Source organism: Cladophialophora carrionii (assembly GCF_000365165.1).
Source record: "Cladophialophora carrionii CBS 160.54 unplaced genomic scaffold supercont1.4, whole genome shotgun sequence".
NCBI classification, from domain to species: Eukaryota; Fungi; Ascomycota; class Eurotiomycetes; order Chaetothyriales; family Herpotrichiellaceae; genus Cladophialophora; species Cladophialophora carrionii.
In genome coordinates this window covers 2,003,177-2,028,380 of record NW_008481829.1, presented here as the reverse complement: position 1 = coordinate 2,028,380, position 25,204 = coordinate 2,003,177, and the positions used below count along the sequence as shown (strand labels likewise).

At 55.4% G+C, this 25,204-nt stretch overlaps 9 protein-coding genes across 9 annotated transcripts; 6 read left to right on the top strand and 3 right to left on the bottom strand.

Annotated features, from left to right (window-relative positions):
* Positions 1-5,289: 5,289 nt before the first annotated feature.
* Positions 5,290-5,790, top strand: G647_05384 (uncharacterized protein; the record flags this gene model as incomplete). Its single annotated transcript, XM_008729715.1, has 1 exon — positions 5,290-5,790. The coding sequence occupies one exon, from the start codon at positions 5,290-5,292 to the stop codon at positions 5,788-5,790; it is 501 nt and encodes a 166-aa protein (XP_008727937.1).
* A 3,084-nt stretch (positions 5,791-8,874) lies between these two features.
* On the top strand, positions 8,875-10,083 carry G647_05383 (uncharacterized protein; the record flags this gene model as incomplete). The annotated part of the gene is made up of 2 exons (XM_008729714.1): positions 8,875-9,002; positions 9,072-10,083. 2 exons carry the CDS (start codon positions 8,875-8,877, stop codon positions 10,081-10,083), a joined length of 1,140 nt encoding a protein of 379 aa, XP_008727936.1.
* An 800-nt stretch (positions 10,084-10,883) lies between these two features.
* On the top strand, positions 10,884-11,470 carry G647_05382 (uncharacterized protein; the record flags this gene model as incomplete). Its single annotated transcript, XM_008729713.1, has 2 exons — positions 10,884-11,017; positions 11,182-11,470. 2 exons carry the CDS (start codon positions 10,884-10,886, stop codon positions 11,468-11,470), a joined length of 423 nt encoding a protein of 140 aa, XP_008727935.1.
* A 538-nt stretch (positions 11,471-12,008) lies between these two features.
* On the bottom strand, positions 12,009-13,739 carry G647_05381 (uncharacterized protein; the record flags this gene model as incomplete). The annotated part of the gene is made up of 3 exons (XM_008729712.1): positions 12,009-12,690; positions 12,776-13,511; positions 13,574-13,739. The coding sequence occupies 3 exons, from the start codon at positions 13,737-13,739 to the stop codon at positions 12,009-12,011; spliced, it is 1,584 nt and encodes a 527-aa protein (XP_008727934.1).
* A 1,163-nt stretch (positions 13,740-14,902) lies between these two features.
* On the top strand, positions 14,903-16,003 carry G647_05380 (uncharacterized protein; the record flags this gene model as incomplete). The annotated part of the gene is made up of 1 exon (XM_008729711.1): positions 14,903-16,003. One exon carries the CDS (start codon positions 14,903-14,905, stop codon positions 16,001-16,003), a length of 1,101 nt encoding a protein of 366 aa, XP_008727933.1.
* Positions 16,004-17,314: 1,311 nt separating this feature from the next.
* G647_05379 (uncharacterized protein) lies at positions 17,315-18,053 on the top strand (the record flags this gene model as incomplete). Its single annotated transcript, XM_008729710.1, has 2 exons — positions 17,315-17,478; positions 17,675-18,053. The coding sequence occupies 2 exons, from the start codon at positions 17,315-17,317 to the stop codon at positions 18,051-18,053; spliced, it is 543 nt and encodes a 180-aa protein (XP_008727932.1).
* A 782-nt stretch (positions 18,054-18,835) lies between these two features.
* On the bottom strand, positions 18,836-19,716 carry G647_05378 (uncharacterized protein; the record flags this gene model as incomplete). Its single annotated transcript, XM_008729709.1, has 3 exons — positions 18,836-18,970; positions 19,073-19,279; positions 19,360-19,716. 3 exons carry the CDS (start codon positions 19,714-19,716, stop codon positions 18,836-18,838), a joined length of 699 nt encoding a protein of 232 aa, XP_008727931.1.
* Positions 19,717-20,926: 1,210 nt separating this feature from the next.
* Positions 20,927-23,196, top strand: G647_05377 (uncharacterized protein; the record flags this gene model as incomplete). Its single annotated transcript, XM_008729708.1, has 2 exons — positions 20,927-21,045; positions 21,099-23,196. The coding sequence occupies 2 exons, from the start codon at positions 20,927-20,929 to the stop codon at positions 23,194-23,196; spliced, it is 2,217 nt and encodes a 738-aa protein (XP_008727930.1).
* A 161-nt stretch (positions 23,197-23,357) lies between these two features.
* G647_05376 (TIGR01456 family HAD hydrolase) lies at positions 23,358-24,518 on the bottom strand (the record flags this gene model as incomplete). Its single annotated transcript, XM_008729707.1, has 1 exon — positions 23,358-24,518. The coding sequence occupies one exon, from the start codon at positions 24,516-24,518 to the stop codon at positions 23,358-23,360; it is 1,161 nt and encodes a 386-aa protein (XP_008727929.1).
* Between the last annotated feature and the right edge of the window lie 686 nt (positions 24,519-25,204).

Here is a 25,204-nt window from a genome sequence, read left to right as displayed (position 1 = left end):
CGTGTCGCCAGGATTCTGCCGGAACATCGCAGCTGTTACTGGAGAAACATGACACCCACATGAGCAGGGGAAAGCGAGATGAGTAGCCGAATACGAGGCTTGTCAGGATCCTGTCACTCGAACTCTAACGATGTGGACAATCCTGGCGCCCTGAATTACTAGGGATCGATGATAGACTGGAATACGCTCTGCTCTGGAATGAATGAATTGAGTCCTCTTTGGTGACTTGAGTTGGAAAGATTGAAGCTTGGCTGGCCCTTGCTCAAGTGGTGCCGGCAAGTTCTTGGTATCTCGTGCTATCACCCAGAAGTCGCAACATTCCGGTGTTGCTTGGTGATCCCTCTGGGCCCCACGAAGCGGGATAATCAGTCTGACCCCCCGACGTAGTGCTTTCGTGTGTACTCCGTCAGGTAAAAGCTTGTATCCCACTCGACATGCCGCCCAGCAGCATGAATGAGTAGCCCCTCACAGGGAGCGTTGTTGTACCAGCCTCCCAGTCTGGACCCGAGAAGCCTCTCGCGAGCTTCGGACATTATTATCTCACTTCTAGAAGCTGGCTTGACGCCCCAAAAGTGCCATTCCTAGTCCAGTATCAGGCTTGTCACTACGTCGAACTACGGAGGGTCCGGCTTCTGGTGGGTGATGTGACTGAAAGCAGACGGTGAGCAAGTTGCGACGGTAGGCTGCTCCACGCACACCTTGCCGAGACACGCCGTCGACAGCACGGCGATGCTCAAAGGTGGGCCGACTGTGCAGTAGTTCGACTTCACCACCGAAATGATGTTATGGCGGTCTTACTCACTGCGGTCTAGTGAAGCACGGAGGTTTAAAAAGTGCCTGGCGATCTTTGCACATCATTATCTGCACGCTGGCCATGCGTTGTCTGATGCTGTTGGCCGTCCGAGTACTCGTAAATAGTACAGGTGCATTGCCGCGCTACCCGGTAGGTACCTATGTACTCCGTAGAACATCAGTCAATCTTTGTCGAGGACGATCGAATTGTCTCCTCATATTCGGCATGCCCAGTCCCATTTGTCATGGTGACAGCCAGGGAACGAGGCCTGCCGAGAGTGTCTCGTTAGGCATGCACGCGACTTCAGTGCCACGTGGCCTAGGCGTTCAATCGAAGCTGAAGAGAACAGGCAATAACCCCGTTTGACAGCTAGTGTGCGCCCAAGCACTCAGTAGCGGACATTTAGCAACCTCGAAACAGAGAATGCTCTCATTGTTCTGGCTAGACTCGCTGCATCCTGCAAGGACTGACCCTACGAAGTGGCAGGTACAGGCGGTGCTGCGAAAGCCTCCTGCAAGTCCAGTGCGTTTGCGCGTATGAGTTTTCCCTCATCCTCGCTGAACGGGAATATCATTGTGCACAGATGCAACGGTGGCTTTTCATAGCGGTATCGATGTATTCGCCTGCACAATACGGACTAGTAATGAAGCAATTCTACCCTTCACTAATGGCGGGATATTCGGCTTGACCTAAAGGCTCAAGACCTCGCATGGCCTCGGATAACCCGATGCCCCTATTCCTCACACGATAAGCATGGGGAACCACGAGGCAAAGATGAAACAGGCGGTAGGCGGACGGACTGACGCGCCTTTGCACCTTTGATCTCGCGTGAGTGCAGTCATCAGCCAGGGTCAAGTAGAGCCGCCTCTGCCGGTGTGCCGCCCTTGATCGTAGATTTACGGCATCTCCATGGGATCAAACAGGAGAGTCCAGGAATAACAAAGCCTGTACTCCGTACGATCGATGATAATCCAGATGGGGAAGGTCAACTCTCGGCAGCTGCATGGGAAATCATGAGGATGACGCCGGGGACGATCAAACGGGCTCCACGAGACCATGTGCAACCAGATCGACATGCGTGGCTTGGTGCAGCCCGGCTTGGACGACGAATGGCGCTCTGGTTGGATGGAGGACCAAATGACGCCGCTGCTTCGGAACCGGCAGGGGTGCAAGGCCGCCCCTCGCTAAGGGATGTCGAGCACGGGGAACACTTAGACCAACGAGGAAAAGGATTCAACATGAGAAGAACACCAGCGACGCAGCAAAACCACCCAACCCTCGCCTACTGACTTCCTGCCGTTGCGAATGCGGCTACGGGGCTTGCTCGAAGGTTCCCGTAGCAGGAGGCACTGACGCCCCTCCAGGATTCCATGTACCAAAATCCGGATCTGCTGAAGGCTGAACTTGCGATTCCAGGCAGGGAACAGATCTCTTCAGGCTTCAGCTTGCCACCGAGGCAAGGATACCAGGGCTAAGGCGCGTGATAGAGTTCATTGGCAACACTGAACCAGGTTGTCGGTAAGCGAGTCCGTTAAAGGCTAGACACTAGAGTATCTTTATGCGCATAATCTCCGAGCGAAGTTCATTGGGTCGACTCGTCAACCCTGCTAAGCGAATCACTCCCCGGGCTTCTGCTCCTTTTCCAGGTGTTCCACCTTGGTCTGAAGCAGTGGTAACGCACAAGTCTCACGACTGGGTAGATCTGCGGTGACCTCGGCACACTCTGCTAGACGACGCCTTGTATCACCGGCCACGCGCCCACGTAGCACGTCTCTGTGGTGAATCACCGATGATCTACGATGTACTCCGTCCGTCGGCAGAACTGCCACTGGGTGGATATTGCACTGACTGCTGCGCGAGAAGCGACATCATGGGTTCTAGCCCACCTCTTCACACAGCAAGCCAGTCTCGTCATCTACCGGCTGCTCACATGGAGTAGACTCGGTCGAGCTTCGAGGAAGCCGTCGTTGCACGGAGTGCCATGTCCAGTGCAGCAGAGTTTCAGGCTGCCACTTTCTCATTTCCCACACTGCAACTCCAGGCGAGCAGCCTTGTTTCATTCGGGGTCAGGTAGCCTTGCAAGATGCGGCACATCCGTTCTTGCGGTGAGACGACGCTGGCTTTCCACAAAGATGCGTGGAGGTCATGGTTCGATCCAATGCCCAGCGCCAAAAGCCACTTCAAGTTTTGAGCTTAGCGGCTGACCTACATGCCAGGGATGCCGGGGACTGCTAGCTCATGGGCTTGACACCCTGGAAGACACCTCCACCTTTAGCATTGGCACTAAGGATTGCCGCTTGATCGCCTGATCGTGTTTCGGCATCACAGGGGCCACCCAGTCCGGGAGATCTCTGGACTTCACCACTCCGGCCTGACGGGCTGTGACTGCGAACCTCGAGCCGTTCGTGGAAAGACACTATCATTACGCTATCGTCGCTATGCACTCTTTATCAAACTTTACGGCCAGCTTGACGCTGACGCCTCTAACACCTCTCGCTAACCATCGCTGAATGGCGTTCGGTCTGAATTTCCACTGTCCACACTGGCCCTGGTTCTGCCTTGCTAGTAGTACCATGGCAGGCAAGGTAGAGCTTGCGATGATCTCCTTCACGGGGTCAGAGGATGGATCAAGTAGCTCCTCAACGGTATCATAAGCAGTGTGGTAAACTTCGGAATATCGGGGCGAGCGACCTCTGGACCTGTCGTGGGCTTATTCCTTCGGTGCCGTTCCGGGTTTGGAGTGAATTCCTTCTCGTCATCTGTCCCAAAATAAACAAGCCGTACGAGCGACGTATTACAAGTGCCAGCATCCCCGGTATCGCTAGTACCTTACCACGCGGCAGTGAGTTTTGCGATCTCTGCCCTTCTCTCCATTCATAACAGTCAAGGCCTAGCCCATGCTAGGACTCTAACGGATCTGTACGTTGACAAGTGTACGCTCAGATATCCACTCACCTGACTGTGAAGTGAAAGCGTTTGCACGCCGCACCTTAAGTTCTCACTAACAGGATTCTAGTAGCTTTTAGAATCTGGCACGGCTGATCACTCCGTCACAACAGCTGTCGGCTTGCCTCTCTTCAGCTGGTCGTTGTGGACTGGAACGCCTCGACCTTTTCACGATCTTGACAGCTAGCAAGCCACCTGGACAACCCCAGCAAAAAGTCAGCCATCGTTGACAGCGGTAGTGACGAGGGTCTGAGGACAGGCTTGACCACCGATTACGCACCCGAACCTGTGGCACTTCTCAAGTCTCGCACTAGTCCATCCCACTCACGACCATACGGGCCACATTCTTACCAACGGTGGCTTTAAACTCACCGTCTGCCCACTTTTGATCTTCCACCAAGCCCGCACATCGCACGCCTCTGGGTTGCCAAACCAGGCACAAGTGCCCAAGTCCCATCCGGCCGCTGCATTATTTGACGACTGGAGTGGCAGAGCCCGTGGGCCGCCCACCCTCCCAATCGCCTCTCGCTCACCTCTCGCTCACTTCGGGCTCACCTCTGGCTCCGTCTTGTTCTCGACGATCTTCCCCCCTCGAGTCCTCGGCTCCGGAAGCGCCCTGCTCATTATTGTGGCCCGCAAGACTCCATCTTCCTTTGTCGGTTTTAGCATCCTTTTTCCATAAGCGAGCCGTTCGTCAAATGTCAAGGGCAGCGATCAGTCGTGAACCTGGACCTGTTTGCTGCCTTCCCGCTGCAACGTCACAACCCTGATCTCCACCAAACCGAATATTCCTCTCCCTCTCAACCAGTATCTTCTTTTGGTTTTCACCACCTTCCCCGCCAGCACAGAGTAGACACTTCGCATCGATACTTCCAGCATAACCCTCGCCATACCCGACCGTCACGCAGCCGTAGATCTCGAATCCATCTTGATCACCTTCAGCAAGCAACCGTTCCCCGATCTCCCTTGTATCCTTGAGGAGTGACAACCATCGAACGGCCCCTCGGTCGAAAGCAGGACATTTTCAGATCGACCAGGGGACTCGCCAGCACAGGAGCTGGACCTTGCCCTAGATTCATACCATAAGCCTGTTCAACCATAATACATCTGTGCTATGGCATTGGCGTTGCTCCCACCGTATGAGTCGAGTCGATCTCTGCAGCCTCCTTTACTGTCCCACGGCTTTTTGCTGGCATCCGGTGCCATGGACCAGGCAAATAAAGTCAGACCCTCACTACCATCAATTTCGAGCCTCCTCGGACCCGTCACCGAGCACGCTGCCAAAGGTTTGTCTGCTGGGTCTACTTCGTCGAGAGGCCATATCATATGCTGACAAGCATCAGGAAATGCTTCTTCTCCGACATTCGATCCCGTACGACGGATATCGGGAGGCTCACATGGACAAGGAATAAGCCCTGACATGACAAAGATAGTAGGAAGCCCTCGATCTCTGCCTCCACCGACACCAGAATTCCTGCCAACGTCGAGTTTCGACTTCGCACGCCCATCGCCCAAAAACACTTCACCTGGAATCAGTTCAGGCCGGAGCAATGGACATCAGAGCACGAATCCCGAGCTGTACGCTCAACGACCCTCCTCGTACCCGTCAGTCAGTGAGCAGGCGACGGCCTATCAATCCTCGGCTGAACCCAATTCATGGCCAGCGCATTTCCACCGGCGAGTACCCGACGCTGTGCCGCAGGATCGATCGCTGCGTCCGTTGGCAGCCCCATCAAGTGAGGTCCCGGTGGAGGCCCCTGTATTCACTGGACTTTCTCAACAAAGGCCGCTGCCAACCGACTTCCCTGGCCCCCTTCCCGGTATCAGTCTACCGCCGATCGATCCATCCATGGCTCCAACGTGGCAGCACCATCATTATTACCCCCCTAATAACCCTCCCTCATATCCTCAGACCCAAGAACGGTACATTTGTCCGACATGCAACAAACCCTTCTCAAGGCCGAGTTCTCTCAAAATTCATACGTATTCACATACAGGTGAAAAGCCCTACAAATGCAAGCATGAAGGATGTGGAAAGTACTTCAGCGTGAGGAGTAACATGAAACGGCACGAGAAGGGCTGCCACGGAGGTGAAACAGTAGGAGCTGCAAAGGGACACAGCCCACGAACGAGCTCATGACATCCACGACCACATGAATTTGTGCATTCGGGAACTGGCCCCGGTCGCCCGCATTCCGATTATTGAGGTACAGGCACCCAACTGACGGCGTTACTTCCAGCTTTGTCATACCCTCTCCACGGGATGGTTAAGTACACCTCAAAAATGGAGGAGAGCACTCGCACCCAGCAAGCTGCACAATCCGTTTTTATTGTCTAAATGGTTCGCCCAAAAGAGCAGTGATTGGATAGGGGGTTTTAGCACTTTATTTTCGTCTGGGTTTCTGCGTTCAAGCGACAAGGTGACAGGAAGCGGGCTGCGCGCGAAGATCATGCAACACGAACATTGTCGACAAGTTGTATGATGGCTTGGAGCGAGAGAAAGAGGTTGCTGGGACGTGGCTCTGACCTGACCTTGCGGGCCTGCATGCGGCGTTCTTCACCGTCTTCTGGCTAATGGTGCCGACGCTGGCGTCTTCGCAGGGGATGAAACTGTCGAGGAGAGCGTCGATGGCACTGAAGTGCGACAATCGGCTAACTCGGTTTTCCCGCTGCGAGAGCTTCCAAAAGGGAGCATGAACTGATGGACATAAAATGCCTGTACATTATTCTACAACGAACACATCGCTATACTGGCTGGGGTAATTACCATGTAACAATATCAGATGATCACAGCGTTAGAGGTTGTTATGCAGTGACTTGCGCACCATGCTCTCAAATTCCTGTCTTACCGCGTCAGCGTGCCGTCGTAGCCCCGTCGCATTGTGCCCAAAGTTGGAGGAGCCATCGCTCAGGTCTTCTAGAACTTGGCTTCCGGCCGTTCCACGCTGTCGGGTTTCGGTGACTCGTAAACCAAGCCCATCGAAGCGCCATCATAGCGCCATCAAACTTTCTGGTGTAACTCAATATGCCAATCGTGGCACGGGGGGTACGAAGCAAGCGAGGCTGTTCTAGACCGTCATCGACCTCCCAGATCCCCACGGTGAGTGTCCTGTGTGTGGCTTCCGAAGTCGAGTTCTGCCTCTCCCCTTTCTGTCAACTCTGACCATTCTAGGCAACAGCGCACCGAGCGCACGGCTGTCAAACCATGCAAATCCTGGCTATCGAGTCTTCATGCAGGTAGATATTGGCTGGTAGCGAGCAAGCCTCAGCTGAAAGCCAAGGGATTCTGACAGCCCTCGTCCATGTGGTCAGCCCGTAGTTTTGGCACTAGCGCACAAGCCACACGATCGGTTACACACCGATGGCCACGTGGGAATTCTGGCGATCCAGCTGCCGGGCCTGGAGCGAGCCGGGGGGTCGAGGCGTGTCGGCGACTCAGCTGCGTTCCATGCTCGCCAGACGGTGGTTGGCGGCGCCTAGCACGCGAGCCCAGGCGCCGCTATTCCCAACCGAGCCGGAAGCTCTGACCACCAAAAACCAACGTCTTGCTTTGCCTATCACACCACTCCCTCCGCTGTTCCACGGTATGTGATGTACGGGTTTGTTCCATTCCACGTTTCGCAGTCCTTGCGAGCACATCCAGTATTCCGTGTTCGCAAGCCTGCTAATCACCACCCGCGGTCTTACCGTCCATCTGTCTTCTCGGATCCCGAGCCCAGAGTCACCCCTGAGTCGACGCGGGTGTTAATTGCCTTCAGCGTCTCGTCAAATTTGGGGTAAAGAACGACATACATGCAGTGTGTCAGCCATGTGGCATTGGCGGACCCTTGAGCCCCGGTTCTTCTTGCAAGGCGTATTGCTTTGCATTCGGGAGCTGACATCGCCTGCCTGTGCTGCTTGACAGCACCGTCCTCTGCCCGCCGAGCAACATGGCGGGAGCTCGGTCCGTTGGCCGCGCTGTCGACGAGGCCACGCCAAAACTAGTTCCTCGAGGAACCATCGTCGTTTGCGGTAAGCCTTTCAAAGGAGGACATCTCCAACAAGACTGCAATATAGCCGCAGGAGTTGCCGGTAGGCCTTGTCATCCTCGTTATCGACAGAAGTCTGCAACTGCCAACCAGAGGCATACCTTATGGTATGCCTTGATCGAACCCCTCATTTGTGAGGCTTGCCACAACCGCTGGATTTCGCTCCTTCGTATTCCGGCCCCAGGGCTGCCACATCTCTCCCTCGGATGTTTTGTTCCGCATGGCCAGGCTGGGTTGTTCCCGTAGGGAAAAGAACAGGGCTCTCTCTTGCACCTCGAGACGAGCCAGAGAGCCATGAAATGGGAGACCCGGGAGGATACGCTGGTCATTGATACTGGTGCAGTCTCAAGTCGTGCAGCAACCAGGACTTCTGCTCACGGCAAAGCAGTTCCATTGACCAGAGTGCGCTGGCCTAGCCCGAATATGTCTGGTCCAAGTTAAGGACGAACTCTGAGGCATTGTCACCAGTGTGCCCGAATACAAGCACGTCAGACAAAGGGAAGGGCCGCACGAACAAGCACGTCCATCTCTCAAAATCTTACCTCAACTCTCACAGTTCACGACGCTGCTTCACGCTGCCACAGCATTTCCTCGAACGGTCCTGCTCGCGATCACTATGAACTCACCTAGTGTTGCTGTGGAGGATTAGGGCTCCCGGGTTCTCCAGCATCTGAGACTGCTGGATGTTGTCGTCGCCCGCGAACGTCGGTCTCTTCCCACGCGCTGCGTCCATAGCAGACCTACAATCGCGAACAGTCATGCATAGCATGTATTCTTCACTGTGAAACAATGGAGCTTTCCTTGGCGATTCTTCGCGGACGGTGAGCTCAGTCTTATCAACAGCACCATGTAACCCTATGTTTTCTTTGTCTCACTTGCACCTCACCACCATCCAACACCCACAGCGCTGTGATTCCCTTTGCAAGTCATCGACAACCTTCTACAGTCCTAGTACGTGCCTTCATCTCAAGATATGACTTAAGCAGCGTGCTGAGAGTGTTCTAACACAGCAGACAGGTGACACATCCGCAAAACGTTGGTCTCGTCCGAGCCTCCCGACCACTTTCTAAAGACTATGGCAGCAAAACTGACAAGAAACCAGACACAATGACCAAGGCGTCCGCAGTCAGCAATGAGGTCTTCTTCGAGGCCATCATCAAGCATTGTAAGGAGAAACCGGTCGTCGACTACGATGGCTTGGCTACGGAAACCAACATGAGCGCTGGCGGTGCTGGGTCAGTCTTCTGCCTCCATATCCACTTATTGCCTCTCCGATTATCAAGCAAACTAACGTGCGATTGCAGGAACAAAGTGCGTGCCTTCTTGAAAGAACTCGAGGAAGACGGCGCTGCATGGGCGAACAAGGCCGGTGGCCAGGCTACCGCTGGTGCCAAAGTCCCTGTCGTGGCGGGTGTCAAGCGCAAGCGAGCTGCACGGAAGAAAGTGAAGGACGAGGCTGGCGGTGAAGAGACCACTGCCGCTGCCTCCACCAAGATGGGTGATTACGCCACTTCCTCTGACAACGAACCTCCAAGAATGAAGCCAGCTCCATACCAGGACGGTACATTTGCCAAGAAGGTCATGAACAAGGACAAAGGCAAAAGCAAAGAAATTGTCGCCGCTACTTCCGACAAAGGACCAGCCAACAAGAAGCCAGCTCGTGGTAGAGCTCCCGCCAAAGTCATGCAGTCTGCACCCATCAATAACAGCGTTGTCGAAGGCGAAGAAACCATCGTTGTTACCTCCAACCAAGGCCCAGCCAAGAACTTGCCAGCTGGTGGTGAGACTCCAGCCAAAGTCATGAAGTTAGCACCCTCCATCAACAGCGGAGTCGAAGGCAAAGAGCTCAGCGACGCGCCTGGTGAGAAGGACCTCAACCCCGCAAAGGAGAGCTTTGTTGCGAATCCCGAGACCAAGACCCTGATTTCCGCCGGCAACAGCGACGAGAATGAAGATGCTATGACCACCGTCGAGGATGAAGACGATCTCGCTGACGACGTAGATGAAGATGCTCTCGCTTCTGCCGAGGACCCAGACGATGTGGCTTCCACCGAAGATAAAGACGAGCTCTCTTCCGACCAGGATGAAGTCGTTCCAGCTATCAGCCAGAATGCAGCCGCTCCGGCCACCGACGAGGAGGAGATCGGAGGGCCTGAGTGGCTCGAGGAACTGCTCGCCGGATCGCCAGTCGCCAGATTCGTCCCCCTCGATGAGGTGCTTGTCTGGCAAAAGACAATCCCTGCGAAGCCAGCCTCTCCTTGGTCTTCGGACGACGAGGCGGACAAGGACGAGCTCGAGAATACCACGAAAGAATGACTCCATCAACCATCTCTATCGCCTCTTCCTCGTCGACATTTCGGCCCTGGATCTACGGCATCGGGCATAACGGGTTGATCTCTTGGTGGGCGCTGACACCGGGGCTTTCATGCTTGGAAAGAAGACTTCAGAGGCAGACGAACGAATGGCAGAGTATCAGATCACACGGGCTGTGAACCGACAGCTTGCATACCTTATGCAGCAAAGGCCTGAAGTCCATAGCGAGAGCGCGAACAATGCTCATGTGCTTTTTTGCAGAAATCAGGAGAGAAGACAATGAATTGATCTTGCCTCACTCCGTCGCTCAGTTGTGCCGTAGTTTTCAGTGTAGTTCTCACCTATATTGTCTCTCGAGGTGAGGAAGAGGTCAGGTCCGGAGGCTCTCAGAGTCTTATCGACCTGATCTGAGATGTTTTTCCCAGCATGTGGTTCTGCCCTGCCTACGCCGACTACATAAAATTGGCTTCTTCTCTTCGTGATCTTATTTTTCTTGCCTTCGAACTTCTTCTTCTTCTTTCCTTCAGACTTCTTCCTCCTTTCCTCGAACCTCATCTTCTTAACCTTAGCATCTTCAGTCATCAATCCTCAAACATCAATCACTGACTCTTCATCGACCATCTATATTTAGGAGCTCACTCCTGCTGATCCGGCATACCAGGTAAGTCAACGTGCCCACTCCACGTTCATGTATAGCTTCTCTTCACTTTCACTCTGTCTCCTTCAACGCTGATAGTTATTTCCAAGCACCATTTTCGCCCTCCCTTCGTCTACTACAACGCTAACACTGATTTCCAAGCACCATGGGTGGACCGGAAAGCGAAAACGACGACTTCAAGTTCGTCATGACTTGCCTAAAGCATACTTCAGAGAAGCTGCCCAAGCCGAACTTCGATGAGGTCGCTAAAGAGCTTGGTGCGAAGAACGCGACTGCCTGGTGAGTGATTCGCCCTTCCATCTCCTGGTTTCCCGTTTTCTCGCAGATCAGATCGGTTGAGCGGGGTCCGCGGCACATTATTGACACCGTGTGGGTTTGCTCTGCCTCGACTTTGCTGCGCTGCCCTGTCCTTGCCGCTCCGACGCTGACTCGGCATCATCCAGCTACAAACGCCACTGGGCTATCCTCAGGAAGTGGGGTCTGGCTGGTAACAGTGGCAAGGGTCGCAAGCCTGCTGGAGACACCACCGCGAAGACCACCACCGCCGGCCAAAAGCGCAAGGCCCAGAACGACGACGGCGGCGGGGACGACAAACCACCGGCCAAGAAGGGTAAAGCAACTCCGATGAAGAAGACCGCTCCTGTCAAGGTGAAGGCAGAGGAGACTGAAGAAGATGCTCACGAAGGAGATGCTGAAGTCAAGGAGGCAGAGCCAGAAGAAGACGAGCACTGACGGCGGAATCAAACATCAGCAATGCCATTGATCTCCTCTAGAGCTTGCTTAGTTCAGTACACAGTCATATGGCGGCGACTCTGCGGCTCATTGTCATTACAGCTAATCAGCTGGTGGTAGAGTCGCGTTCCGAGCCGACGCAAATTTGAAACAGATGAACGGGAGCTGGGACAGGCGCTGAATCCGAATCTCCTGATCAGTACATAACAGATTGGATCGGTGAAATCAGCGACAAAGCAGTTGCGCTTCGAGTCGATTTTCTGCTGGATGGAAATCTACCGCCGCTGCTTTAGTTGGCCACCAACGAGCCAATCCTAATTCGGAAGTCCAAACATTCGCTTTACACCTGCGCCACATCTACTTACTTCTGTACTTCCCTTGTACTCGTATTCTACTCTGTTTGCGTCACTGTTCTTCTAGGGATACCGAGTTACACCAGCTGCGGTTCAGTCGAGTCTCCGTTCTATGCCACGACCATCACAATCCAGTCCCAGCTGCGGTCATTCAAGTCCCGATTCTATGCCACGACCATCACAGTTCAATCCCTGTCCAGGGTCGGCACCTGCTCAATGTGCGTCTCGAGCGACTTTTTGTCGTCGAGCTGCTCCAGCAGTTCTTTTCCTTTGGCGGTCGCCGCCTGGCCACCGACCTTTGCGTCGTCGCCGTCAAAGCACACGGCGATCGTCTCCAGGCTATGACCTTTCGTCTCGATGTAGAAGAAGTAGACCACGGCCGACTGGATCGCCAGCCAGATGATGTAGCACAGGTAGTACTTCCACTGGATGTTCTCGAGCGCGACCGGGTTGACGTAGTTTGAGAAGAACAAGCCGGCCGCCACGCTCAGGAGCATGACGGTGAGGTAGCGCGATCGGAGGTAGAAGGGGGAGATCTCCACGACGTAGCCGATCAGCAGGCCCGACCACGCGAGGTTGTAGAAGAACATGAAGACGAAGATCAGGGCGATGACGGCGCGGCCAGACGCGTCCGTGCCGCCGGCCTGGTGTTGTTGGCTCGCAATCGTCCACCCGGTCATGGCGATGCACATGCCAAAGGTCGCCGTCAGGAAGAGCGGGCGGCGGCCGAACTTGTCGACCGTGAAGGCCATGCCGCTGGCGATGCACATGTTGAAGATGGTCAGGCATCCGTTCAGGATCAGCTGGTCGTTGGAGTTTGTGATGCCGATCTGTTCGAGGACCAGGAAGATGTAGTAGGACACGATGCTGTCGGGTCGAGGTCAGCTCAGGGCGACTCAGCTGGACCGAAAAACAAAAGAACATCTCGTGAATGCGACAGAATGTCACTTACCCAGATCCTGCGGTTTGGCTGAAGATACCGGCCGTGGTGACGATCAACAACCGATGACGGTTGCCCTTGGTCGACCAGAGTTCCGAGATGCCGCGTTTGGCAAATTCCTTTTCCAGTGCCATGGTTTCCAGCACTTCGCGATACTCGCTTTCGACGAAATCCTGTCCGGACGCGGGGCCGTGGAAACGCTGGAATATCTTCTTGGCGACATCGTGACGTCCTTTGACAATGTGGTAGCGTGGCGACTCGGGGACCAGCCAGATCAAGAAGAGCTGGATCACAGACGGGAACGCCTGCAAGATGCTGGGCAGCTTCCACGACCACTCACTCTCCATTTTGAGCGTCCCGTACGTGGTCCAGCTGGCAATGATGGACCCGAGGTACCACAGCGTGTTGTAAATCGTGGTCAACTTTGCGCGGTACTGAGGGTGCGAAAGTTCCGTGATGAGCATGGGAGAACAGCTTTGCGTGTAGACGATGCCGAGGCCGATGATGAATCGAGAGGCAATGAACATTCCGATGTTAATGCTGACGGTCTGCAGGATGACGCCCAGGAAGATCAGCGAGCTGCCCACCAGGATGGTCCACTTGCGTCCGATGTGGTCGGCGAGATAGGGCACCAAAGGCAGTCCCACGACCTGGCCCACCGAGAAGATGGCGTTAAGCAGCCCGAGCATCGAAGCAGACGGGTGATGGAAGGAGTTTTGCCAGTAGTCCAACGTCTGGAGGCCGTTCACTGCGCCAGATCAGCTTGGTGGGCTCTCTCGCACGATCATTGGGGGCGCGGCGCCCTCATACTCATTGACCCGTCATATCCATTGGTGGCCGAGGAGAGTAGCAGAATTGCGCACAGACAGTGCAGGTGAATAAGAGAGTTGTGCTGCCACCATCTGACCTCGGGGTACTCCTGGCCGCCGACGACCAGTGTCCGTGTCTTGGGGATCTTATTGAACATTTTCACCATGTTTGCAGAGGCGGCGGCGCGCGCTGGTCAACGAAGACAAAACCGAGATCAGGTTTCCGTGGAGGAGACAGGCTGGGGTTCACGACCTGAGGTCCACCGCCTGTTCTTTTCTATTCACGTCCGACGAGGGGATCATCTCTGCAACGAGGTGCCAGGACGGAGTCCGGGGTATCTTCCGGCAAAAGCGGATGTTGCTTTCGTGTGATGAATCAGCATCGGATTGGCACTCTCTCGTCTACATACCGACCCTCACCAGGGCGCAGTACCCTCGGCTGAACTCTCTGCGTGTCACGGGGGGGTTAAGTCGGCTTGGTCCTTGGAAGGGTACACGGGTACAAAAATGAATTGAACTGTACTGTTGCAGACGAATCATCCGAATGCGAGAGGGGCGGTCATTATTGACGATCGTCCTTCGGCCTTACTCCGACTCCCCAGTTGTGTCTCATTTCCCTATTCCAGCAAGCCCTTCTTGAGCCGCGAGATTGCTTGGGGCCAATCAAACGAGCGGCGCACGGCGAATAGCTTACAGTGTGGATATTGCGGTCGCTTGAAGCCGAGGCAAGGTTTCTGCGGTCAGTCTTGGGACAACAGCTTCATGGGCGATCATGAGGACTTTTGCGGGGGCACGGGGACTGGCTGGCCCAAGGAGGGGAGGGGAGGAGGCAGGGGAGGGCACGAGGGCACCGGAGGGGTAGAGTCGGGCTCGACATTGAAGCTTCCGTCGGGCGGCGAGGCGAGCGACACGACCAAGCTTAAGAAAGGGACAGTCGAATCAAATCAGGCTAAATGTGCCCATGACCAGCGACGGTGCGGCGACCTCATGACCCTCCCCCATAAACGACCAGAAAGGCAATTGCACTATACCTGGACCAGCAAGTGGTGTTATGTAAATCTTGACAAACGCCACCATCCAAGCACCAACACATCATTATCGGCACAATCATGTTTGCGCCGCGGTCAACTTGTCCGGCTCTGCCCCGTGGTGGGGGTTTACTGGAGTCTCGATGCATGGACAACGAGATATGACCTGAGCTGACCTGGCAGAACACACTATCCGTGGATCGAACATCGTGTTGCCCGCCGATGTGGTCTTGGGCTCCTACTCCCTCTAGCCATCAGACTGTTCGTGGACCGCACCAGTAGTACACAGCTCGACACCGACCATGGCACCCTCGGCGGTGATGGACCCTCCGGCCGAGTCGACACCACGATACGTCAACGGGGCACTGATCACGGACGTCGAGAAGCACGGCGACAACCCGGTGGTGATCCGGCTGAGCGACGAAGAGCTCCAGTCCGGCAAGACGAGGCCCGAGACGCTGCAGGAGCTGATCAAGTACTTCCACCGGGACGGGTTCGTGGTGCTCGAGAACGCCATCCCCGACGAGATCATCGACCGGCTGTACACGCGCATGGTGCAGGACAACGTCGACTACCTGCGCAAGAAACACATGCACTGGAACCAAGGTGCCGCGACGGGCAACGTCAGCCAGATCCCGCCGCTCGAGCCGGCCTTCCTGTCGCGCGACATCTACGCCAACCCGCACATGATCCGGCTGTGCGAGAACCTGCTGGGCCCCAAGCCCGAGCTGCGCTTCATCAACAGCAACGTCGCCTGCCCCGGCGGCACGGCGCGCCAAGCCGTGCACAGCGACGTGCACCACACGTGGCCGGACGTGCCGGCCTGGGGCCTCGTCATGAACATCTACCTCCAGGACACGGGCCCAGAGAACGGCGTGACCGAGGTGTGGTGCGGCACGCACACCGCCTACCCCCGAGAGGAGCAGCAGGTCGACGCCGACCGCGGCTGGATCAAGAAGGACCACCTGCAGGGTCGCGCGCGCGTCAAACCCCCCGTGCAGCCGACGGTGCGCAAGGGCGCCATCTGCTTCCGCGACCTGCGGCTCTGGCACGCGGGCATGCCCAACACGAGCGACCGCCACCGCATCATGCTGGCGATCGACTACTTCGCCCAGTGGTACCAGTGTCCGATGACGACCAAGCTGCCGCTCGCCATGAAGGACACGATCGAGCGCGAGTGGGAGGGCATCTCCACCGCCGGCGTCGAGTGGGTGGACGGGCCGATCAACAGTCTGGATGTGCCGTTCTTTTTGAACATGACCCAGGATCCCGACCTGTATCTGCTGCAGACGGAGAAGGGCTTTCAGGATCAAAAGGGCCGGCAGACGGGCGAGTACAAGTTTGACACGAGCGTGGTGACGGATCAGAATTACTGGACTCCCGAGGTAGATCAGGCGGTTTAGCCTAGTCTTGGGGTTGGTATATATATATATTACGTTGTGTGTGTGTGTGTGCCCGTACTCTCTGGTGGCTACAGTTCATTCATGCTCTGCGACGTTCAGATGTACACTTTGGCACGACATCATGCACGCACGCGTACTTTTATACTTTTATACTCTTGTACTTTCGGCCACACGTGGTTGCATAAATACATACAAGATGGTCTCTTTGAAAAGACAGGAAATGCATTCTTGTGCACCGCCGACGAGGCAACGAGGACTTGAGGGCAGCTGAGTTTGTCGAACCGGTTCTTGTATGTATCGTGAGTCGCATGAGTAAGAGTCCTTCGGATCAATGTGCATGTCACCATCAGGAGCAGGTGTAGTGGACGTGTACAACGCACGCGAACCTCGACTGAGCGGGCTCAGAAGACAACGCACTCCCGTTCGTCACCAGCTCTCCATTTACCCGTTCCAGAGAGAAGGGACAGTGCCCAGTAAAGTCAAGTTAGCACGCCCCTGGCATCGATCATGGTCTACCCCCACCATCGTCCAGAAGACAAAGATGATTGTACGGGAAGCGGAAGGTAAGAGAGTCGGAAATGCTGGTTGAGGGCGGATCTGCTTGCCAGGAGTGCGGAGGAGCATATGGCTCAGAGTGCTCAATTTCTCCGGTGGATCATCACGTTCTCATGTCGCGTCTTGTTCCTCAGCTACAGTAGCCAGCCCCCTTGGTTGTCCCTTGAACTTCACCACGATTTCTTCATCGACGTCTAAGTATCAGCTCGGCTCTGGCTTAAATGCCGAAGTCAATAAAATCCTGGAGCTCGCACGTGCCTGTACAGTTGTCCTAGCTGAAAGTCATAGCATGTGTACATAACAATCTGCTTCTAGACAGCAAGGTGCAAGCCCAGTAACTTGGACCTCACGGTAGTATCACTTTCGTTTATGAGCCGCCTCTGAAACAGTACTGGAATACCTACCTAGGTACCTTTCCTCTTCGTCGGCATGCTGAGCTTACCGTCAAAGACAGGTTACTTTCATTTCACTTGCCCTGCCATATAATATGGATGATGCCACCGTTTTCTCACGTCCCAGAGACGATGCCATAAGGAACTGAGGCTCACCCTCTCTCCCTCTCTCCCTCTCTCCCTCTCTCCCTCTCTCCCTCTCTTCCTCTCTTCCTTTCTCCCCCCTTCACTTTACTTTCTCCTCCTCAGTGACTACCTCGCTTACCCTCGAGACTCGAACCTAGACTTTCTCTCTCCAAACTTCTACCACCATTCCTCTTCAACGCTTCATCACACCACCCAAGCTAAAGGACAAACATTGAACATGGCTCCCAAGGGCAGCAGAGTTTCGGCCTCAGCAAGCGGCGTGGGCGATCCAAACTTCGAGTTCGTCATGAGCGTCTTCAAGAACTGCGAACAAGTCAACCTCATCAAGCCGGACTGGAACGAGGTCGCGAAGGAGCACGGCATCAAGCACGGCCACAACGCGTATGTGAATCAATCCACTTGTTGACCTGTCTGTCTACCTACGTGTCCTATCCATCCGTTATGTTCCTGTCTCTGCCATTTGTCTCCCTGTATTTCACCCTTCAATGAGGTACCCTTTGTATTTCTGACTGCCACTTGTCTCCCTGTATTTCAGCCTTCAACGAGGTACCCTCGCTGACGGGAGTGACCGTCGCAGTTCATCCAAGATCAAGTCTATCGTGGAGCATCACGGGCTCATCTGGGAGAGAAACTCGATCAGACCTGGCAGTGCCATTGGCGACGGTGCGTTCAACGCCAATGCCAAAGCCGCTGTCGGTGAGCCCAAGATTGCCAAGGGTCGTGGACGCAAGCGCAAGCCCGATGCCGACGCCGGTGACGACGGTGACGACGATGAGATTGCCGACACTCCCAGCTGTGGCAAGAACGGTAGCGTAAAGAAGGGGAAGAAAAGCCAGCCTGTCGTCAAGGCAGAGGATAGTGGAAGCGAGGTGGAGGAGGTCCAGCTCAAGAAGGAAGAGAACAGTGATGGAGTAAAGAAGGAGAAGAACGAGAACGAGAACGAGAACGACGGTTGAGACCTCATGCTTGGATCCGTGGCCTCCTGAAGTGCTAAATTGGTGCAATCCATATCTCCAGGCAGATTCACACTTGAAAATTGGGAGCGAGCTTCAGGTGATGAGGAATTGGATAGGAGACGGGTGGTTCAAGAACCGATGAAGGCGACTCGAAGGCAGCTTCGGCGACCACGAGTTCCCGCCTACTGCGAGGCATATCATGCGTTGATCCGAGTACTACAATGATTTGCGCTGGTGAGGACATCACGCTGCTGTTATTAACAGCAGCGTATATGAACAAAGTCCGCAACCAGCTTCCGCTTCGACCTTTTCATCACTCGCGCGTTTCCCTTCTGTGGCCGGCCCGCTGAGCCTGACTGATCCGGTTCAAACTCTGGTTCATTGCGTTGGTTGTCGGGCTTGAGCCGCGAGGCTGCACGGTGATTGGCGCTCCAACCTTACTGTTCGTCTCGTCCCACGCTTATTGCCCCGTCGACGGTAGACAATTCGCAGCACTGACCAATGCAGACCCCAGGGAGATGGCAACGTATCAGGGAATGGACCACCAGTGGTCCGTCATTCGAATTTATCCTGGAGCCAAAGGTTGAGAGGCGCCAAGTGCTGGAACGGGGAGATTCTTCCGAGGAAATGACCAGACGAACTCTTCCCCGAACACACACCCGTCACAGCTGGCGCACGAAGACAAGTCACCGCGAGGACAGTGCGTTCGCGCCGCTTGTGCGCGTCTCTGCGAGTGATTGAGCATCTCCAACATCACGTCGTCCGGCGCGTTCCTGGCAGCTCTAGCGCATCTGTTGGACAGTGATCCTCGTGTACCCATGTCCCTGTTTCTTGATGTTTCGCAACTTGACCGCAAACAGCACTAGACTCGCGATTTCGAGCACGGCCACAGCAACGCCGGCATAGAACGAATAATTCTACCCAGCACATGAGAGTCAGCAAGATGCGCTGTTGATGCGTGGGTCGCGTGGTCGATCGACTGAGTCGGGGACTTCGGGGTCAAGTCAAGTCAAACTTACCAGCTTTGTGCACATGGAGCTGAAAGCCATTTTTCCGTTCGTCCAGTCTTCGTGCGAGCAGGACCACGACCACAGCGTCCAGATCGGCTCGCCCTTCAGTTCCTGCATCTTGAAATATGCTACCACGCCGATCCACATTGCCGTGCATGCGACAGCGGTAATGAAGACGGCCCATGTGTGCAGATTCGATTCGCGCAGGCGGCGTATCTGCAGGAACAGTCAGATGATTGAGGCTGGGATGTGCCTAAAGACAGACACAACAAGCACAGCGGGCCGAAAGGACTTACCGGGCAGACGAGCGTGCATAGTGCGATGATTTGGATGAGCACAGCGACCCCCGATGCCGCCAACATGAGCCAAGTAGGCTTCATGTCCATCGTGGCCGGCCATCCCGGCTGGGGAAGCTTGCCGGGCTGCGACAGAACAGTATTGCGCGTCGAATACCAGACCACGACTGAGAGCGCTAGTACCGCGAGGTTCGATGCACTCAAACCAAGCGTGATCACTCGAATGATCACGCGAAGCAAGCTGGGTCTTGCGCGGGCCTTTCGTTCTTCTTGTTTGACTTGTTGGTGCGATGGCGGAAGGTCGATGGCAAACGTGTTATCCACGTGAGGCGTGTAGTGATGACGCAGGGATTCCATTTCGTGTTGGACAGTTGTAGATTTCGAGTCTCTGAGACAATTGGTGTTATTCTTGTCGCGAGTTGGGTGTGGGATGTATCGATGGCCCCAACCCGGGGGTGTCGAGCCTGTTTAATACACGGCGGAGATTGTGTCTCCGAGGCGCATATCCATCTCCGAGACAGCCCAGCACAAGACCGTGGCAGAGTCGCATGGCTTTTTGCTGGCGGGCCAGAAATAGCGTTCCAGCTGGTGGCAGTAGCATTGAAGACTGTCGTCGAAGTAAGCACTTGCAAGCCCCTATGGATTTGGGGTTCCTGAGATCTCTCGCTCGTTTCAAGCCAGATGAGCAAGATTGGACGGCTCGCCCAATAGCGTCAGTGGAAAGTTATCCTCGATGAGCCGAAGGCGGTAACCTTAGTCCGTATCGAGCAAAGCTAAGTAACGCTTCGACGAGCTTTCCCCAGCCACAACACGGTCTCGGCGCCCGAATCTGTTGCGGCTTTCGCTTGATGCTATCTGTTGACCAATGAATATAGCAGGATATTATCCCCACTGATGTTTAGACCCAGAAAATGCAAGTCATTTGGCTGCCTTGGCCGATAGCGCCACTTACCAAAGCCCGCTGGAGATCAAACGTCGCACCAGCCGACCATGTTGAAACCTCACATGCTTAATCCCCCGGCCACAATCCTCGGGGTATCTCACAGTGCTCAGAATAGGCGATCTCACATGTAGAAGCTATCCTCCTCCGGTATAGGTCTGAGCCGAGAGATCGACGCACGATACGGGCGGGAAGGCAGACATATCGTTCCTGCTCAAGCCCTAGCTGTAGCGCTGAGCACTCTGCGGGAAAGGCTGGAGATGCGCGAAGAAGCGAACTCCGTAGTGCTGACAGGGGGACGAGCTGAAGCTTTTTCGAAACGACGAGGTCGAGCTTCCTTCGAAGCAGCCGAGCAGGAGCCCCAACGCATGTTCGAGCCAGGTAAATGACGTCGAAAGGCGAGGCAATAGATAAACACAGACGCAATATAGACAGAGTGACCAGAGGCTGAAATGTAAGGGGAGCATCGTGTAAAGTCCAGCTGTCCCTCGTATTTCCCTTAACCAAGCAGTTACCGGCATGGCAGGTTGGGCGAGATAAAAGCGGCGGCAAGTATTTTGGGGTTGGTCGACACCGCGAAATATTTTTTCCCCGCATGCGATTTTGTCCTTTGATCGAGAGACAACCATGGCTGGATTTCGGCATCGCAGAGGAGGCAAGCCTGCTGGCAAGGGCCGTGGAGGGAAGAGAGGCCCCGTAACGCAGCAGCAAGACCAGTTCAAGGCTTCGCGTCTGAGAGAAACCGCGTAAGTGTATGGTAGAGATCTTCCATAATGCTGGGATATGCTAACACTGGTAGAGATGAGGAGACACAAATTGGCGCCGAAAGCGAAGAAGACCCCTTAGAAGTTGTGGACCAGCTCGAGTCCGACCAAGATGAAGACGTCCAGTCCGCCAGTGAAGACGAAGCCCCATCCTCGGACTCCTATGGCCTGTTACTGCAATCACTTAATGCAGCAAAGGAGACCTCTGAGCCCCCAAGGAAGAGGAGAAGGTTCACCGAGAGTGATCGTACTGGAGGGCCCGTGAAGGGCGAAGATACGAAAAGTCAGCAGCCCGGTCAGGACCAGACAGTGCAGGCCGAAGAACAGCTTCTCGAATTAGAAGAGGATGTGGAGGCGGATGAAGAGGCCGCCCAAGCTGCAGAGGCTGACTCGGACGACGAGGAAGTACTATTGCGAGACCCTTTTGAATTGCACTATGCAGCAAGAACGGAGCAAGATCTCAAATCTGCGGTTGGACAAGTGGATGACAAGCAATGGGAGACTTCCTCATCAGTTTTGGATCCGGATATACGCCGCACAGCCATTTGCAGGAGAGGAACGCCAGCGGAGGCGGCTGAATTGAGATCGACAAAGGACGCCTATCTGAAGCGCAGGCTCATTGACGGCGGCACGAAAGTCCTCTCGAGGCTCGCCGCGGAGGAGAGGGATGTGGCAGGGTCGATATTCAACTATGCCGATGTGCTGAATGGCTGCCGCAACCTCCAGAATGCGACCCGACTACGGGACTTGTCTTGCCTCCATGCCCTGAACCACGTCTTCAAGACCAGAGATCGAGTGTTGAAGAATAATGCCAAATTGGCCGCCCAGTCCGCTGAGGCTCCAGATCTTCGCGATCAAGGTTTCACGAGACCGAAAGTCCTCATCATCGTGCCAACGAAGCAAGCATGTGTCAGGGTGGTCGACAGCATTACAAAGATCAGTGAGCCGGACCAGCAAGAGAACAAAGCACGCTTCCTAGAGACGTACTCTCGTGAAGGCGAGGATGAATGGCACGACAAGCCCGATGACTTTCGAGCACTATTCGGCGGCAACCACGAAGAAGACTTCCGCATTGGCCTGAAGTTCACCCGTAAGACGATCAAATTCTTCTCCGGTTTCTACAACTCGGACATCATCATCGGCTCGCCTTTAGGCTTGATGCGCACGATCACCACAGGCGGCGGCAAGGACAAGAAGAAAACCCACGACGCGGACTTCCTCTCTTCCATTGAGATTGTGATTGTGGACCACGCCAACGCCCTTCAAATGCAGAATTGGCAACATGTCGATTACGTCTTCTCTCAACTCAATCTCCTTCCCAAGGATTCTCATGGCTGCGACTTCTCCCGCGTCCGCCACTGGTATCTCGACGGCCAAGCGAAGTACCTCCGCCAGACGATCATCCTCGCCGACTACCTCACCCCCGAGATAAATGCCCTAGCCTCTACGCATCTGCACAACATCACCGGACGAGTGAAATACGTTCCGACCTACCCTGGGGCCATGCTGTCCGTCTCTTCACTCGCCCTTCCCTTCCCATTTACACCCCCGATCCCCCAAACCTTCCTGCGCATCCCGTCTCCGAACCCGGTCTCCGACTCTGACGCCCGCTTCAAGTTCTTCACCACAACGATCCTGGCCCCCTTGCTCCGCGATTCACGCCATCAACGAGGACTTCTCCTCTTCGTGCCCACGTATGCGGATTTTGCGCGTCTGCGGAACCACTTGTCGACATCGTCCGACGCGGCGAGTCTCTCCTTTGGAAGTCTTTCGGAATATACCCCCGTTAAGGAGGTGCTGCGCGCACGCTCGCACTTCCTCTCCGGACGGCACGCCCTTCTGCTGTACTCGGAGCGATCGCACCACCACTTTCGTTACAGGATCAAAGGCGTGCGCAAGATTCTGTGGTACGGACTGCCTGAAAACCCGCTATTCTGGGCCGAGATCATCTCGCTGCTCGGGCTCGGGAGTGCTAAGGACGGTGATGTTGGGAGGGGAAAGGGCAGTACGAAAGGCGTGATCAGAGCGCTGTTTTCCAAGTGGGATGCCTTGAAGCTGGAGCGCATTGTTGGCACAGAGAGAGTGGGCAGATTGATCAACGATCGTGGAGGCGATACTTTCGAGTTCGTCTAGTGCTTCGGTCGAGGGAGAATGAGATGCATGGAAAATGAAAGCCAAGCCCCGAACCATGGGCATTAACTGTCTTTGACTTTGCAGAGGGGTTTCCTCCCCTGTCAATGCACAACTCCATGTCAATGTCGGTGCACATCTCTGTTGTCTAGCATGTCTGTTGGCTATCGCAGGGGTTGGTGCCAATCACTATCCTTCAACGCCCACTGTACAGCGGCTTTGACATCATCTACGATGGCGGTTGGTTCCCAGGTTGGCCGACGCCCGTCTTCGTCTCTATATACACCCGTCCGGGTCAGCAGACTGAGCCACTCGATGCCGTGGGGCGAGTCGTAGTTGTTGGCGCCCCGAATGTCACTTTCGGGATTATCCCCCACCATGTACACCTTTCTTAATTTCGGCGGCGGCGACTGCTGCTGCTGCTGGTGGTGGTAGTTCCCGAACATGCTTTCTCGATGTCGCATCAATTGCTTCTCCGCGAACTCGTATGTCTCTCTGTACGGCTTGCCAATGACCTTCTTGTAGAGCTCCGGCGCGGATTTGTGGTTCTTGTGGTACGTCACGGCCCGCCAGAGGCCCTCCAACGACGCTTGGAAGCCGCCCTGGCCGAGCCGCGAGAGGTGATAGTCGGCGGCCCAGAGCAGGTCGGCGTTTGAGAAGTAGAGGGTGGGCTGCCCGTCTTGCAGGTATCCGCTGTTGGGCAGGGACGTGTCGCCGTTCTTGCGGGAGTAAGTGCCCAGGTAACCGCGGTGAGACAGCATCACGTCGAGAATGACCTGCATGTCGAGCCCCCAGTCACGGGGATCATTGTAGACGAAGACGGCGTCGATTTTGAGACTGTCGGCGAGCGACGCCGGGTTGATCGGTCGGGCCAGCGGCCGCGCAAACGACGCGTAGTAGTCGCGCTGGAAGGGCTTGCTGAACGGCCAGATCTCCGGGTGCGCGGCGTAGATGTCGCCCGGCGTGACGACGTCGGTGAAGCCGTACCTCTCGGCGACGTCTCTGCAGCGCCCGTATTCCCCGCCCACGACCATGACGCATTTGTCGCGCAGGCTGTTGTCGCCGTGGACCAGCTCGGCAAAGGGCGTGTGCGATTGCACAAAGTTGGACTCGTGCAGCGGCACGGCCAGCTTGGACGACAGGTCTCGGACTCGCTCGGACTCGTGCTTGCCTCCGCCGTTGGTGAGCAGCATGAAGGGGATGTCATTTTGCTGGAGGAACTGGAGCGACGTGGACGCGGTGGGGATGGGCTTGGAGCTGCGCACGAGCACGCCGTCGATGCTATATGCTCGAACAGGGTTAGATGTTGCTGCTGTTGCTATCATCGGAGTTGGGGGGTCGCCGAGACTCACTCAAAGGCGAAGGCAAAGTCAGGGACTCGCCGTCTGCTGTTGCTGGAGAGACTGCGCGCGGGCTGCCATGGTCGTGTCGACGCGCTTGGGCGATTCAAGGACCTCGCGATGAGGTCCAAGCTACGCACCCGCATTGTCAATCGTGCTCATCGTCATCCCGCGGCCGGAGTTGCTCGACACCGAGACCTCGCTGTCAGTCAGATACGGGCGGACACACGGGACGGTGTGACTGCGCTACTCGTACGATTACTTAGTGGGGAACTGCTTATCGTGGTAAGCTCGGGCGAGAATGTGAAACAGCATGAGCACAATGGCAAACATGTGGCGCCAATCGTGAGTGACACAGAGCTGCACACGAGCCGGGCCGGATGACACGTTTTATTTGATTCCGAGTACGAGCGACGAAGAACGATCAACTCGGCCGCTGCCGGCTGTGCATGGCCATCGCACGATGGACACGAATCTACTGTATATACTGAAGCTTTGACGGTATTGCGGCGACCTGTGCTGGGACGTTGCATCGGAAACGCTCAGTGATGCTTCCCATGCATGAACGTGATGCCGCTGGAACCGGTTCTTGTTGCGGATACACAGCGGTAAGACGTGCTCGCATGTTGTCGTTTGCCATGTCCTCTTTCGGACAATGGTGTTGCGTAAGT